The 16,403-nt window shown below is 47.6% G+C and overlaps 1 protein-coding gene and 1 long non-coding RNA gene across 4 annotated transcripts; one reads left to right on the plus strand and one right to left on the minus strand.

Annotated features, from left to right (window-relative positions):
* The first annotated feature begins 1,018 nt into the window (after positions 1-1,018).
* LOC120593735 (uncharacterized) lies at positions 1,019-13,720 on the plus strand. Of its 2 annotated transcripts, none has more exons than XR_005650429.1 (6): positions 1,019-1,124; positions 5,063-5,179; positions 7,065-7,155; positions 9,204-9,292; positions 11,156-11,397; positions 13,134-13,720. It is a non-coding gene; the product is annotated as an uncharacterized LOC120593735 (long non-coding RNA). The 2 variants fall into 2 exon arrangements; XR_005650430.1 differs by having other exon boundaries at positions 13,307-13,720.
* LOC120593734 (interleukin-1 alpha-like) lies at positions 1,090-9,882 on the minus strand. 2 transcript variants are annotated; one of them, XM_039851646.1, is made up of 7 exons: positions 9,790-9,882; positions 9,187-9,274; positions 8,005-8,053; positions 7,034-7,256; positions 5,450-5,623; positions 3,972-4,093; positions 1,090-1,923 (listed from the first exon to the last, which is right to left on the minus strand). In XM_039851646.1, exons 2-7 carry the CDS (start codon positions 9,231-9,233, stop codon positions 1,726-1,728), a joined length of 813 nt encoding a protein of 270 aa, XP_039707580.1. In that variant the 5' UTR covers positions 9,234-9,274; positions 9,790-9,882; the 3' UTR covers positions 1,090-1,725. The 2 variants fall into 2 exon arrangements, with proteins under 2 accessions (XP_039707580.1, XP_039707579.1); XM_039851645.1 differs by lacking the exon at positions 9,790-9,882 and having other exon boundaries at positions 9,187-9,380.
* Positions 13,721-16,403: the final 2,683 nt, after the last annotated feature.

Here is a 16,403-nt window from a genome sequence, read left to right on the forward strand (position 1 = left end):
GGAGATGGCGATTGCATGGACAATTAACAGTGTTCTCCATATGCTTCTCTTTCTCTGATGTCACATTTAGGATTTTACTCACTATTCTGTTGTCTTCCCAATCTATATCTAGTTCTGACTTCTGAGTTCCAGGCACATTATCATCTGCACTTAGACGTCCTGCCAGTAGCTCCACCTATGAGGCTGAAATGCTACTCATGCTACATCCTGGAACTGAGAAGAACTCCACATTTCCACCCGAAACACTGATCAACACCCCACATTCACTCTCCAGTACCAGGAACTGGTCATCTAGGACTACTCCTTTCCCATTACTTCCCACATCTAATTCCAAGTTGCCTAGATTTTAGCTTTTTCCAACACATCTTGTATCCATGCTTTCCAAATGGGTTGATTTGTTATTAATGTGGCTCTGTGTGTGTGAATTTGTATCAATATAAGAATGCGTGTTGTACATATGTAATGTGAGCTTTAAGTGAACCTGAGAATATTACTCTTAATGCCATATATACAACTGGCAAACTAACCAGGAGGAGAGAAAAACCATAAACTCTTGGTTTGGTTTTGTAAAGTAGCGCTAATTATAGTCATCTGCATGAACTTTTTTCATTTGTTCTTAATTACTGTGTAGTGAAATAATGATTAAAACAACAAGTGATTGTGTCAGATTACTTTTTTGTAAGTTTTATTCAGTTATGATTGATGATGTATCAGTCCTTATTATTGACAGTAATGAAACACTGTGGTTTGATCATAACTTTTGGAACCTAGAAGGCACACTGCCAGCATTCCAGAGAGGAACGCTTAGACAACTGTTGTCCCACGGTTGCCCATGTGAAGTTCATCCCAGTTTGGCGAATAGGACTTGATAGCATGTGCAGTTAAAAGACATAAGAATGCCAAAGCAAGTTTAAGGGCAGAGGAGTGGCCAGTTATGAGCTCAAACAGCAATAATTAATTTATTATCAGTACAGGGATCCCTGCTGCTGGAATACAGAGCTTCATGGCAATGGGAAAGCATGACTTGGACCAAAGTGTAAATACGTTACACTCAGCCTGGAAAACACTGTCTTGTGAGGATGCCTGGCCACGCTCAGAGTCTGCGAGGACTTGCCATAAATATGGTAATACATTATTATTAACTTAAACATATATTTATAAATATATAAATAATAACTTAAAGTAACACTTCATGCTTTGCCTTCTTGAGGCTCAGTTTCAAGAAGCATTTTACTAAAATGATTTCATCGAGTGTCATAAAATACTGTTGAGGCAGAAAGGACATCAGTATCATTCTCTCCAAGATGATCAAACTGTGGTCTCAGAAACTTAACAATATCTGATTAAGGGTCCATCAGCAACTTAAAAGCAGAAGGCAAGCAGATGGAATGGAATCCTGGGTCTATGGCTCATATGTGACACAGGTAGGGTCCCTTTGATAGCCATAGCCAGTAGCCCTGGCCCTCCCAATGTTGTTAGGGAGAATAATAATTAAAATGATTGGTACTTTGCAAAGTATAGGGTGTTTCTTAAATAACAAGCCCTATTATACATTAGTGTTGGTTCACTATACCTCACTCCCTCTCTTACAAAGAGTAAACATTCTTTTAGAATTATGAAGGCTCAGTGCATGGCTCAGCAGGTGACTAAGAGTAAAGGATTTGACTCCTTCATGTACATGGTACATACGACTGTCAACGCTTCACACATTAGCAGACTCCATTATCAAGGCCCGTTTTCCAGTATCTGAAAGTCCGTGATGGAGGGCTGCCCCCTCGCCATATGCACCAGGTGTTCTTGTTTTGTGGCAATGAACAGCTTTGGTTGGGCGACTGACTTGAAGTAGTTCTTTGTGCCGTGACTTTCCCAGAGGAAGAGGAGATTGGTCTCATCTTTGATGGCTTTGGGTGTCTCAGGCATCTCCTGGGAAAAGGACAGAGATCTGTTAGAGAGCAGGGAGGTCCCGGAAGGGGACTGAAGCTTGATCCCTCGGCACTTGGCCTTCGTGAGGAGCAGCATGTTAGGACGGTGACTCGTAATGTGCTATAGGTTCCTCATTCACTTATTCATTCAGCAAGCATTTATTCCACGCCTGTTAGATGTATGGCCCTGTCTACTCATATAACAGTTGACCTCCTTAGTTAAATGGAGAGAGATCCAAATGAGTCATGAAGATTCCCAGTGACACTTGTGCTCCCTGTGTCCTGGCGGGTGGAGTGAATACTGATCTTGTCTTGCCTCCAACACAGGCACAGGGCGCTTTCCATCAGATCTGAGCCCTGGTGATTCTAGGACCTCTTAACATTTTGACCTCTGTGCAAATCTTACCTTTGGGAAAAGAATTTGTAACTTAGAGATGTTTATGTCCGTATTTAGGTCAACAGTTGAAGGTTAAAAAACCAACACACACATACCCGCCCCACACACACTTCCTGGTATATTGACAGTTGAACTTTCAATACAGTTGTTGACAGTTGTGATCTCCAAACCAACCCTCCTCATGGTTATGAATAGAATCTACAGTATTTTTTTTGAAAAGTAAAATGCAGATTCCAACTTGAGATGCTTCTCTACTCTTTTTAATCTAAAGCAACTAAATATCTTTTTGAGTTTTCAATGTCAACGAGGATTTTATTTCCCAAACTTGTTCCTCTCCTCATTGTTCTCATCTCATAAATGGAGTTTCTTTTCTTCTTTTGGGTTCTGTCTCCAAAATATAACCAGACTCTGTCTCCTTTCCTCCTCTCTCAGCACTTTCCGCTAAGTGACTATTACTACAACCTCCTACTTGGGCCCTCTGCTTTCTCTGTTGCCTGCCTTCTGATCTGTTCTCCATTTTAGGAAATGGAAGTGAAGCCATGACACTTCTTTGTGTGAACCCTTTAACGGCTTTTCATTGTAACTCAGATGGAATCCAAAAGCAAGTATCCACCAACACTAGCCTCTGCTTACCCCTCTTCACGGTGCCCGGCTCCTAGAGTGTCCATCTGATCTTGGAAGCTGGCCTTCCAGCTCTTCAAGTCTGGGGCCTGGGAGCACTGAGACCCCTCTGTTTGGAATGCCCTCCTCCCATCAGCAGCTCTGCCCTTGCCTCCCCAAAGAGCACGCCTCCATCTCAGTACTCTGTCCATTTACTTCACAGCATCTTGCACTTTGTGCTAGTCGTTTGGCTTGCCCGTTGTTTGTGTCCCCAAGGTGAATAAGTTCTCTAAGGCTAGGGACTTTGGTACACCACTGTCTACCTAGCTACTGGCACTATGCTTGGCAGATAGAAGGCTCCCAGTATAGGACTTCATGTACATGGGCAACTTCATGAAGGAAGCTCCTGCCTGACTCAGCAGACAGCACTCTCGTCTCACTTGACCCAGACAGAGAATCACATGCACCACGTAAATCCTGGGGCTGGGGCCTGGATTATGCATTCACTGAGCAAGAGTTGCCTCCTTTTTGGGAGAAAGCGTCGAAGACCACAGTGGGCATGTGTCCCTGAGTGTGCAGGGGCAGGGGGTAGTGGGGGTGGGGCTGGGCTGAGGGACAACGCGGGCACTGTAGAGCAGAAGAGAGGCACAGGAGTCAGAAGGCCTGGGCTTGGGTCTTGGTTCCAGCTTTTCGCTTCATGCCCCTTGGTATGCAGTCAACCCACTCTGATCTCAGTGGGCCTGTTCGAGTTTTTGGGAGGCAGGCCCACTGTCCCCACACCTATATCCACAGAGGTCACATGGTAGGTGTCAGGGCCAAAGGTGGATGAACTGCATGGTGTCCTGGGACAGGAGGCGAGGAGGGTCAGGCAGAGGGAGGGAGGAGGAGGAAGGCACTCTACCCTCTCATTTACTCTGGCCACCTCTATTTGACTCCCTCCCAGGTCCTGCCTTAAATGGCCCCGGGGCAGGTGGGGATGTGTGTGCTCACTAGGGTCATTCACAGATGTATGTGATATCACAAAGGCACATTGGGGTCTGAAGGTAACTGACCTTCAGCAGCACAGGCTCATCTTCGTTTTGGGCACTCAAAAAGAGTCGTGTTTTTGAGATTCTTAGAGTCACAGGAAATGGAGAATCTTCATCTGTTATGTAAGCACCCATGTCAAATTTCACTGGTGAAGAGAAAAGCCAAAGAGAAAGTAAATGCTTTGTACTTGTATAACATCAGGTGTTTATGTACTTGAACGCTGTATTATGCGATGGGTATTGAAGCTGAGGGGAGACGCGTTGTTCCTTGCTACAGTGTAAGAGATGGGACTTGGCATGTCCTATGTCCTTCACAGTATTGGCCATTTGTACTAGGCAGGTGAATGCTTGGTTAATTAATGTCTTTAGAATTTTCTATGTTGAGTGAATGCTTGGGGCTGGAGATTACTTGAGTCTTTCATAATTACCTTAGTGGGAGAAGACCCTGCACTTTGTGAAGTCATGAGTTCGTAATGACATGAAATGGAGGAGTTTAGGGAAGCTGATACACTCATATGTCACTAGTGACAGTGACAAGTGGATCAGTTTTCCTTAGAGAACAGTGCTTAATAAGAGCTGTAAAATCATTTATGCCCAGGGGCTCAAGGGTTCCACTTTGGGATATGCTGTAAAGAAATAACCTCATAGGAAAAAAATTATATGTAAGAAGATATTTTCAATAGAGTTACTTTTAGTGAATCCAAGGGACCAGCACAGCCACACGATAGAAAATTCTGGTTACATTAAAATGGCAAAAACAAAAACAAAAACATATATATATATATGTGTAAATATGTATGTAAATATGTATGTATTATGTGACTACGTGGGAAAACTGTGGGAAAAGTTAAACAGGAAATAGAACATAATGGTTCGTAGCTGTCCCCAAATAGGGGCACGCTAGCTTAAGCTGGCTTACTCAGAAGGAGCCCTGTTGCTGACTGCAGGGGAACCCTAGGTCTCTGGACATAACCATGTGTGTGATAGCTATGCTGGAGCTAAGCTGTGTGTGCCGTGGAACTGGACACGACATCCTACCCTTGGGGTCACACCCGTGGCGCTGGCTGGTCTGCCTCCTGGTAATTCTATGTAATCGTGACCATGGTCTTTTCCAGTTTGGCGTCCTGTCAGCCCATTCTGCAGGCTTGCTAATGGAGAGTGAGCGCTTCAGGTGACCTGGCGTGAGCCATTACTGTTCCCGGGACTCAGTTTCCTCCTCTTTGAGACAGAGGGTAAGAATGGCTGGGACCCCAGAGGGAGGGACAGCATCAGAAAGCCACGTGGTGTGGTGTTGGCTCTCAAGGCCGGATGCCCCCGTGTGCATCCAGGTTGGGCCGAAGCCCCGCCTTCACCCGGGGTTTCTGTGGGGATGACCTGCATTCTCCTGTCCTTGGAAGAGTTGTGTGGGCCAGGGATCTAGAGGGGTTTGTTCTTTGAAAGCAGAAAGCTTGAAAAAAGCAGAGAAATAAGAGTGAGGGAGGATGGCTGAGTTGTCTCCTTACCTGCTTGGTTGAGGTCATTTAGTGCAGCTGCCATGAGGTACTGACCCGATGTATCTCGAATGAGACTCTGACTGAGTGTGTCACTCAGGATGCACTGCTGTTTGATGACCTTCATGAAGCTGTACTTCATGCTGCTCTGGAAGCTCATAGGTGCCAAATGGGGCTGGATGGGTTCTGCAACCAGGAACAGTCTGGTTAGTGCCCATGCACAGACACAGATGACATGTCTGCTCTGGCACAAGTGCACGAGGTGGCTATGGAAGGGATACTGGAGTAATTTGTGCAGTCGAGAAAATAGGTGAAGTCACCTGCAGCAGGAGAGTTGGCTCCAGGACTGTTCCTGTGGTCACTTACTTTCTCTAAACTTTGATGCCTCAGACAGTATTTTTAAAAGAGATTATTTGTGCAGTTTCCTCGTTTTTGCTTGTTTTAAGGTTTCTAAGTAACCAGGAAGACTGCTAGTGTCCCCTGCCTAAGCTTCAGGTGGCCACACTCTGAGGCAGAAACAAGTACAAGTACTACACATGTCACTGGGCAAGCATGTCCCGGTGTCTCCCGCCCCTCCGGGCAGTGCTGTGTAGCGGCAGCCCCACCACCCTCACGGCCCTCCGTCACTCTGTGCCCGAGGGTCTGTTCTCAGGAAGTAGGTGGTGACAGAAATGAGGTTCATCGATGGGCGCAGCCACTGTTGCATCACTTAAAATGGCGCCATCCTGGCAATCTGAAATGCCCCTGACCTGCTGCTAAGTGCTAGGTGCAAGACCGGGCACAGCGTGAAATCAAGTGAGCCAAACAGTCATGTTCACGCAAGACTGTCGGGGATGTCCCAGCGTGCTGGTGCCGGCAAGCTCTTAGTGGTCGTACGAAGGATTTTTGATTCTCTTTCTTACATTTTCTTCTATTTCCTCATATTGTAGGTGAACATGTATCAGTGTTTAGCTGTTATCTTAAAAATCTTAGGTTTATGTTTCATGTAGAGGGCTGCAGAGGCCCGGGAGGAAAATCAAGATTTCTGTAGGAACCGAGTTGGTCTGCTCACACACAGTGTGACCAGGTTCCCCATGTATATGGTGAGAATGCGGGGTTCTGGTGGAGTTCAGAGGTCACACAGCCACCAGCAAATCGGTGGTGTCAGCAGTGTCAACAAGGGAAGCAGCAGCAGTACCAGCGACAGCAGTAGCTGCCATTTGCTGAGCGTTTACTGTGCGCCAGGGGCTTGCCAGCATCAATGCATTTAATCTCCATAAGTGGGAGCTTGGATCGTCTCCATTTTACAGGAGAGGAAACAGAGGCCAGGGAGGCACATAGCCTGCAGGTGGTCACCCGCCAACAGTGTGTATGCAGCCACGCTGCTGGAGGGCCGAGTCACACGGCTGCTGTGGTATGGCCATGCAGTTAGCGCATGAGCAGGGGTTTGAGACTCAGGCCACTGCTGGTGGGGGTAGAAGTTGACTTTCCTTCCTTACAGCCTCCAGACTAATGCCCGGTTGCCCTCTTGTGCCTCTGATCCCAGGTGCCCCATGCTCTCTTGCCCGCATTTGCTTAAAAGTAGAAAGCAAGGGTCTTATGGCATGTAGCCCCTACCTTCTTTTGTATCGTTGGCAATGGCTTCCAGGTCTTCATCGGTGATGAACTGATCGAAACTCAGTCGCCTCTTCTTCAGGACCTTCCCGTTGGCTGCCAGCACCACCACACTCTCCTTGAAGGTGAGCTGAGACATCTTTGAGGCCTCTGAGGTACCCAGAGACCTAAGTTTACCTCCATGGTCTTCATGCAGTGTGTCGTAGCTTGTGTCATAGAAGGATTTCTACAGGGAAAGGAGTGGGAACTGGTAGGCTGACTGTGATCTTGGAGTGAGACCCATACCTACGGGAGTGAAACTCTGCAGGCTCGGTGCAGAGGATCTCTGCTAACCCCTGGTTCGTCAGTCGTCCCACCCCCAGAATTTCCTAGAGAGCGTGCATCTCTTGGCCAGTCTTTGGCATCCACCTGCTGAGTCAAAAATCAGATGCCATGAAACAGGTTCACAAGTGGGGCCTCAGCGGTGGCCTTCCAGGTAGGTCTCCTCAGGACGTTAGGACAGGGCTCAGATAAGTCAGAAATGCTCCTCTGCGGATAGCTTTTGGGGCTGGTACCAAAGACACACCAGGAAGACTTGTGAGTGGCCCGCTTCCTCTGCCTTGGCTCCCGGCTGTCACGTTGAAGTGCTACCTCTGAGGTATGGAGCTGATGACTACAATATATCTCTTTAAGAGACTGATCCCTGGGGAAGTGATCTGAAGGGGCCGTCTTGGGGTAGCATCACTAGTATGCCGATGAAGCCTGGAGACTCCAGTTTTGGGATCCAGGGAACTCCACTCTACTTTGGGACATGTGGTGCCCATGGGGATGCCATCAGCTCAGTGCAGAGGGGCCTCACTCATGGCGAACAGACACCTCTCTCCCGACATCTCAAGAAGGCCCTGCGGAAGGCCCTGGGGCTGTCCTCTGGTGCAGATAATACAGCTGTGTCACAATAGCCGTCCCACCCAGATGGGTCACAGTCATTTGCTTACCTGATTCAGAGAGAGTTGGTCAGCATCAGAACTATATTCTTCATTCTCACTGTCAAATAAGATGATGAGAATGTCATTCTGTATATCACTGTGGCCACAGTCACCGAGTAGCGTATTTTAGTGACACACACACACACACACAGACACATAGACACACAAACACACAGACACACACAGACACATGGACAGATACATAGATACACACACAGGCACACAAATTTACACAGACGCACACAGATACACACAGATACACACGCACAAACAATCACAGACAGATCTACACACAGACACAGACACAGACACGGACAGATACACACACAGATACATACAGAGGCATACACACACTGACATATACACATACACAGCCACCACTGTTATCTTTGAAAATTAAGGACTTTATACACACATATACTGGGTGACTTATACCTCACTAATTTGGAATCAGTAACCATCAGAACTGGTTTTGACCTATTCCCATGCCTTATCAACAAAGACAGGGCTTGGCTAACAACCTGAATAGCTGTGATTGAATTTCAGGGAAAATGTTAAGCTCCTCAGAGAAAGGAAGTACTTCTGAAATGTCTCATTTATTTTTAACCAAATAGACTATGTATTCCACGTTGTTTCCACATACTCACTGAAACAGACTTAATCGTTTCTACTTGGCAAAATGTCCAGGCAGCATCTGGCTGGCCTAGCGTGTGTTGGTGCATGGTGCTGAGTGGTGGGAACCTGTTTGTGAAAGTGCTCCGTGATTCACACATTTTCCTGTTATGTTTCTCCTGTGTCTGCGTGCACTCTGACTGGGGTGAGCTATGGAGCATTTCCCTCCCTGGGTTGAGCCTGGGAAGTGTCCTGAGAATGGTCTGTCAGCACTCCAACCCATGTCTCTCAGAGCATGTGACCCCGGCCCAGGCTGTGTCGGAGTAGATGCAAATTCCCCAGGACTCAGCAGGCCTTAAAAACAGTTTTTCTGTAATGGCTGTCTCCCTGTCAACATTACAGCAGTATAATATGTTGGATGCCTGGTTTCCCCGAGTCTTTGCCGAGCTTGCCCTAACTTTGGGAGTGGGACGCATCCCCACCGCCTCTGCCAGCCAGCCCGTGCCAGTCACTGCTGCTCCTGGTTGGGTTATGATGTGCCTGATCCCCCATCAGATGGCAAGAGAGTCTGTTTCCTACCTGTAACAATTCTTCAGGTCTTCAAAGACGTCGGGGACCTTGGCCATCTTGCCTGCGGTGCCAGCGATCCAGATCCACCCTTCCTGAGCTGCTGGAGAAATGTAAGGTGTGACTTAGCCCACACACACATCTCCGTCCTTTTCACTCCTGTGCATTAATTGTATGTATGTTTCCCCAGCGACTCAAAACCTCTTGGCATCCCACCATGTCCAGCCCAGCATGTGCACACAGCAGGCATTTGGTGAGGTTTGGGTAAGGTGAAAAACCCCACAGGAATGAGGAGTTTGCCTCACAAGATGCAAGAGAGGCAGAGCCGGAAATTTCCAGCGTTTTCCCCTGGTGGTTTTTGGAAGTAGAGCTACCCAGAGGGAAGGCTTGGCTGCACTGCCTGCCCTCACAGGAAGGCAGCTCCTGTGTTCCTCAGTCCCCAACTAGAGGAAGAGTCATTTCTTTAATTTCATTGTGATTCTAGCTCACACACCAAGCCAGGGAGGGGCCAGAAAGGAAGGAGTAGGCTTTAGCTTCAGAGAGGCAGTTAGAGAGAGAACAGTCAAGGAGAAGAACAAAAAAACATTTTAAAAGCTGAAGATGTGAGGACATTACCTTTGCCGACTCAGGTGCCAGTGAGGTGGCCCTCAGGCACCCTGGCCTTTTGTCTTCTGTGCAGTAGGCGTGGCCTTGTGCGTCATGGGGAATTCACAGGGAAGAACCCTGTTTTGAATCTTTTTATGTTCATTCAATCTGATACTGGCCAAAATAATGACATTATTCTTGTTATTGCTCTTTGTAGAGACTCCTGGAGCTGCCGACTCGATTCACTTATTTATTGCTTTGTTCTAAACAATTATAAACACAGAATCTTAGAAAAAGGGAAGACAAGCAGGAAACTTAGCAAGTTTCTAAAAAATATGGTGGGAGAGGAAGGAGAACTGAAATCAATCACGGATGTCTAGGGTTGGAGAGTGGCTTAGGAGCTGTAGTTTGAGTTTTGGCCTAATTTTTTTATGGCCCTGGGGCCGATTATGTGTTGACAGGGTGCCTGGCAGCCCCTGGGAACTAAGGGGTGGCTGTTGAGGGAAGAGGACCTAACATTTCTGAAGGGAAAAGAGAGAGGTTGGCTTGAGTAGGCCTAAATCATTCAGTATATGGGTGACAACCCCCTGGTTAGGGCAGAACAAAGGTGAGAAGGGGACAGTCAAGCACAAAGGGCTTCTCCTCTTACACCTCTGCAGACCGTCACACATCCCCCACAGAATGACAGCTTTGGGAGAGCTCTATGCCCTGGCCGCATTACAGCCAAATGACTGTCCACTGGAGCCCCTGAACAGTGTGCTTTTCCCCAGGACAGACCCTAGGCATGTGAGGGTGGCTGTGGACTTGGGGCTGGGTGGGCTGAGCCCTGCCACAGGCCAGGGGTGAGGTGCAGGAGTAGAAGTGGGGAAGGCAGGGACTCAGGTATGGCAGCACATCAGCCTTTTCGGGATTTTGAGATGAGCCCAGTTCAGGTAGACAACACCAGGCTCTCAACAGGTAAATGTTTCAAATTTCTGGCTTAGAGTTTAAGCCAAGTAAATTTAAAAGAAAGGAAATGGATGGAAGAAGAGAGTAGAGGAAGAAAAAAAGGTAAAGAGAGAAAGGCCAGGCATGGCAACACGGTATAAAAGCAAAGCAGTGTAGCATTGGGCATACGTGGCCTGAGCGGGTCACGTAGCATGTCCCCTCTGGGCCTGCTCATTAAGTCCTGGGGTCAGTCAGCTGGTCGCCAAGGTCCAGCCAGGTGCAGAGGCTCTGGTTCTGACTGTTGCTCAGTCCAGTCCCCCAGTCATAGACCTGGTGCTGCAATTGTTGTAAACAGGAGCTAGGACATAGCTGGCATCCTGGATGTAGGTCAGAGCTTGGGCAGAGCTTGGGTGGCAAGACGGTCAATGGGGATGGTGGCCAGCTCCCTGCACCTGTGGTTCCCCTTCAGGTATCACAGGAGGTTGGCGTGGCCACGCTCTGCCATCCGGAGGTCTTGTGAGGGCTGTTACTAAGCACACTGTGAATGTGGGCTGCTACGGAGATGCAACTAAACAAAGTAACAACAGCACTAATGACGGCTCTGTCCCTGGAACCTATATCATCGTCATCATGCCACCTTGGGCCACCAAAGGAAAAATAGTGCTTGTGGAAATGTTGGTGCAAAAACTTGAGCAGGGAGGGCATGAGCAGGTGAGGCCTCTGTCGAAAGTACAGGTGCTGAGTTTCTGGGAGGGTGCACAGCACCTCTTGGGTAACCCAGGAGGATGCCGCTGGCTCTACCGTCAGTGGTCATGCCTGTCCTGGCTGATGCCACTCTGGTGTGGAGAATTCCCTAGTATAGTTGTTGAATTTTTCAGGGGGAGTTTAAATTCTTTAGACAACTCAGCTTGGGCCTCACCTAACTGTCCTTCAGTTAGGTAAACCGGTTGTTAAAGGAAGGACAGTGCAGGTGAAGGGTAAAGAGTGACGTCCTTGCTTGGCTCTGGGGAGCCTGCTGTTCTGTGAGTGCAAACAAGGGTTGACCTGTGAGGCAGCCTCAGCACCAGGCCACCTCTTCTAGGGAATGCAGAGAAGGACATACCAGATACATCTCCACTGGAGCCCCAAGGGGCTTGGGCACTGTCCTAGTCCAGGGACTTTGGGTAGCTTCATGTGCCCATCTCTTGACTCCCAAGAGGCCTCAAAAACCCTTGTTGAGTCATTTTTACCTATTTCTCAAACCATTGAGAAAAATATTACTACATACTTATTCTGTGCCATGTGGCAGTGTGTTTCTTTCGCAAGTCACAGAATTAGATGTGCAGGGGGAGATGATGTGTGAGGTGGGTGAGTGGACATGCTCTGGCAGCTCGGAGTGCATGGGTCCAGAGAGTCACGGTGCTGCTTTTCCTTGGAGAATACATCATGGTTCTCAGCTCTCACCAGCACTGTCTCCCCAGCCCTCATTTTACCCACGAGAGGTGGTGACAGTGCTCTCCATTCTCAGCTGAGGACCCTGAAGAGTGACTAGCCTCCAGTCACAAAACTGGCAGAACCAGCATTTGAACCTAGGTTTCTGGTTTGGAGCCCAATCTTCTCTTTCCACATGTAGGTGCTCAAATCTTTTGTCACCACCAATGCCAAGTTACAGGGCTGGGGCAGATCATCCTAAAGGTCCTTCCCGCCTCAGATACCCTGTCCTCCAGTGTCATTCTAGGGCTCTTTGTTTAAAAAAAGGTAGAAAAGGAAACAGTTTGAAATAGTTCCCCTCCCCATCTTCCCTCCTCCACTGAAATTTCGTGTTTTTTTTGTGATGTACAGGAAAGGGTGAAGGTGGCCAGCACAGTTGAGTACATGGTCAGCAGTGGCTGGGTGGGGGCTTCAGTCAGGCTTTTGCCATTGTACCCTGAAGACAGGAAATGTCTGTAAACATCTTTGTAACTGGCTTTGAAGTCCTCGCCCGTCGTGGGGTCTGGCAGGGTTGCCAGATTTGGCACTCTTGCTCTGAGTCTTTGGGGTGTGGCGGCTCCTTTGTGGGTGGTGGGACTAGTCTCCCGAGGAGCAGTGTGTGCACGAGCTAACACATGCGTACAGTGAAGCCTGGTTACAATCTGCTTTTCAGCCCCATGACAGCTGCGGGGAAGAGGAAGGCCTGGGAAACCTAGAAACACGAGGTCCAGGTGTGACCATGCATCACCTCTTCTTGGCTTCGAATCAGGCCTGTAAGGGAGGCATTTGTCCCATACTGCACGGAAGGCGGAGCCATGGGCCGGGAGGGGAGCAGTCTGCCGAAGTCTCAGGGTAACCAGTGGCCGAAGCGGGATTTGGACCCCGGGCCCAGGCTCTGTCAGTCCCGAAGGCGCCCCCTTTCTGGGTGTGATCTCTTCCTTTCCTTTGCTCTATTTAGTTTCTCATCGTTTTTGCTTTGTCTTGTTCGTCTCTTGAAGGACCTAGCATGCTCTATTGGAGAAGGAGTCACCTCAGAGGCTGTCTGGATTAAACTCTTACTTTTTAAAAGAGGAAACAGGCTCCAAGAGGGAACTCATGGCCCCAAGGTCACATGGAGGGGTCATATGAGAGTGGGGGCAAAAATGGAAACTCACTGTTTCTTGATTTCTAGTTCAAAGTGTCCTACTACCTAGAGACACAGGCTCCTCCGTGAGAGGGCAAAGAGAAGGAGCAGTCTCTTCGCTTCTCACCTGAAGTGGAAAAGGAGCTGACGGGAATGACCCCATTCGGTGAGCAAAGCCTGCCATGGTCCCCGCTGTCCTGGAGCTGAGGGTGAAGATCACCCGAGTGGGTGACAAGCACACGCCATCCCAGATTGGGACACTGGAGATGCTTACCACTACACCAGCCTCATGAGGATGGCTGAAGGAGGAGAGAAGATCAGAAATATGGCTGACAAAATGGCAGCACCTACACATCTATCAGCAGTTACTTTAAATGTAAATGGATTAATTGCACTGATCAAAAGACATAGGGTGGGTGGCTTACAAGAGGTTCACTTCAGATTGAAAGACACACAGACTGAAAGTAAAGGGATGGAAAAAGATATTTTATGAAACCGAAATAAAAAAAAAAAAAAAACTAAAAAAACTGGGTAGCAATACTTGTACCCGACAAAATAGATTTTAAAACAAAGGCTATGACAAGAGACAAGAAGGATCCAGTAATTCCACTTCTGGGTATTTATCAGAAGAAACCCAAAACACTACTTTGAAGGGACAAGTGCATCCATATGTTCACTGCAGCATTATTTACAGTAGCCAAGATATGGAGGCTGCCTGAGTGTCCATCAAAGGATGATTGGATAAAGAAGAAGCAGTACGTATATACAAAGGAATATTTCTCAGCCATAAAAAGAATGGAAGCCTGCCATCTGCAACAACATGGATGGACATAGAGGGTGTTGTACTGAGCGGAGTAAGTCAGAGAAAGACAAATGCCATATGATTTCACTTACATGTGGAATCTAAAGAAAATAAATGAACAAACAAAACAGAAACAGACTCATAGAGAACATTTTGATGGTCGCCAGATGGGAGCGGGGAAGAGACTCTGAAGTACAAACTGGCAGTTACAAAACAGTCATGGAGATGTGAAGTACAGCACAGGGAACATAGTAATATTGTGATGACTGGGTACGGTGTTGGGTGGGCACTAGGTTTATCGGGGGATCACTTCATAAGTATATAAATGTCTAATCACTGTGTTGTACACCTGAAACTAATATATTTTATATCAACCGTAAGTGAAAAATAAAAAATTATTTAAAAAAATCAAAAGCGCACATAGAGGCAAGTGTAGTGATAGTATGGACAGAGGAATCTCTCTTGGGCTGGTGCGGGTAGCTCCCTGGAGAAGGAGGAGGGTACACTGCAGGTTGAGCAAAGGCCAGGGGTTGAATGAATTAATGTAGGAGTGAGGAGGTGATGAGGTGATGCTGGAAGGAAGATGAGCCAGTGGACAGGACCAAGTGTGAACCCCTCTCAGGCCTTTGCCTGTTAACTTTGTGGGCATTCTGGGCCCTGGAGAGCAGAGGGATGCTGTGACTTGGCATAGGTGGAAAATCCAAGTTGGTAGAAGGGACAGCTCCACAGAGAGCTGGCAACCATGTAGCCGGGATCCCCTCCCTGCCTGAGCTCATTTGTCCCCTATTCATGTGCTCTTTTTTCTACATACCCTTCCCCTTTCTTTGGAGGCAGTGATGCACAGTGCTGTACCCCTCTTGCCTGCCCTTGGCTCTGTGCCCTGCTCTCTTACGCAGACGTGCTGTAAAAATGGGAGTTCACTAGTGAGCTTCCTGTGTGGCCCCAGGCGTGCCTGCACCCGCCTCTCACGTTTGTTCTTGCTGGCTAATTGGATTTAAAGCAATTCCCTTTCCTTTTGAGTCATTTTCCTCGTTGGAGTCATAGTTACTTGGTCTAAATTTGTTTCTCAATTCAAAAAAGTACTTGCATTACTTTTTAGATTCTAAAATGTTCATTAAATACTGCTAGGGAAGTTTGAAAAATATAAAGAAGAAAAGACACCCACAAATAGTTGACTACCTAGAGGTATGCACTGTGACTATTTCCTTATACTTCCTTTCAGTCTTCCTTTTTTCAGGGTACCTATAGATTTGTTGTTATGCAAATGGCATACTTGGAGCATTTCAATAGATGTTTGCTCTCCTGAAATCAAGGGAAGGTACACGTGGTAGATCATGCTCATAGAACATCCTGCTCACTTGTGGGATTACCCCATGAATGACTGTCTTCATTTCCTGGCCGCCTTGGAGTTCCAAGGGACATGTGGTTGGTTCTGGCCAGTGCCCTGTGAGCAGGAAGTGGCTCCAGTTTGTTACCTATCTGGGATGATGCAATCAAGGCCCAGCCTGTGCTTCTGTCACCTCTTACTTCCTCCGATGCAGCAACTTTGGAAGTCCTGTATCCCAGCTGGTGCGGCTACAAGTGGGCAGACGGGAACAACCTGCATTAGACTTTGCATCAGTAGAAACGGATCTTTAGCTGTGCTAAGTCACCAAGATTTCAGGGTTGGTTTGTTTCTGTGGGATAACATGGCCTATTCTGAGTACTCCCATGTATGACCGCCCTTCCCTTCTCTATCACAGACTCCAAGGTGACATGAACTTTACCTCGAATTCCTCTTTCATGTAATCAATTCGATGAACATTCTAAAAGGGCAGATCAAGGACCTAATGAGACACTTTCAGTCTAGCCAGATTCCGATTGCAGCTATAAAGATACATTATCTGTGAAAATACAGTGGCCAGTGATAAAGCTGGTACTGTTGAGTTAACATCCCAGATGCAGATCATATGATAATTACATTAAAAAATCTAACATTTATGTGGTGCTTTACAGTTTTTCAAAGCATTTTTTATAACCATCAATATAGGTATTCTGTATGGCGTGAGGCCAACTTACATGGTATGCACATCGTCAGCAGCAAAGGTCCCATGCCCTGTGTACATTCTCTCCTTCCTTCTGGTTTGTGTTCCTGGCTACCGGGCAGGGTGGCCCCTGATTAGAGCAATCGTGCCATGGGCAGGGAGTGGCAGGCGTGGCACGTGTAGCATACAGTGTGTTAGAGAGGAAGAGACTTGGATCTGCCTCTAACCTGACCAGCTGAGTGACCCGGGCAGTCCCCACATGTCTCTGGGACCCCTTGTCTGTGAAGGAGGAAGTTAGGCTGGTGACTGTTGGGTTCTT

The sequence above is a fragment of the Pteropus medius genome, unplaced genomic scaffold (assembly GCF_902729225.1).
Source record: "Pteropus medius unplaced genomic scaffold, Ma_sr-lr_union100, whole genome shotgun sequence".
Taxonomy (NCBI): Eukaryota; Metazoa; Chordata; class Mammalia; order Chiroptera; family Pteropodidae; genus Pteropus; species Pteropus medius.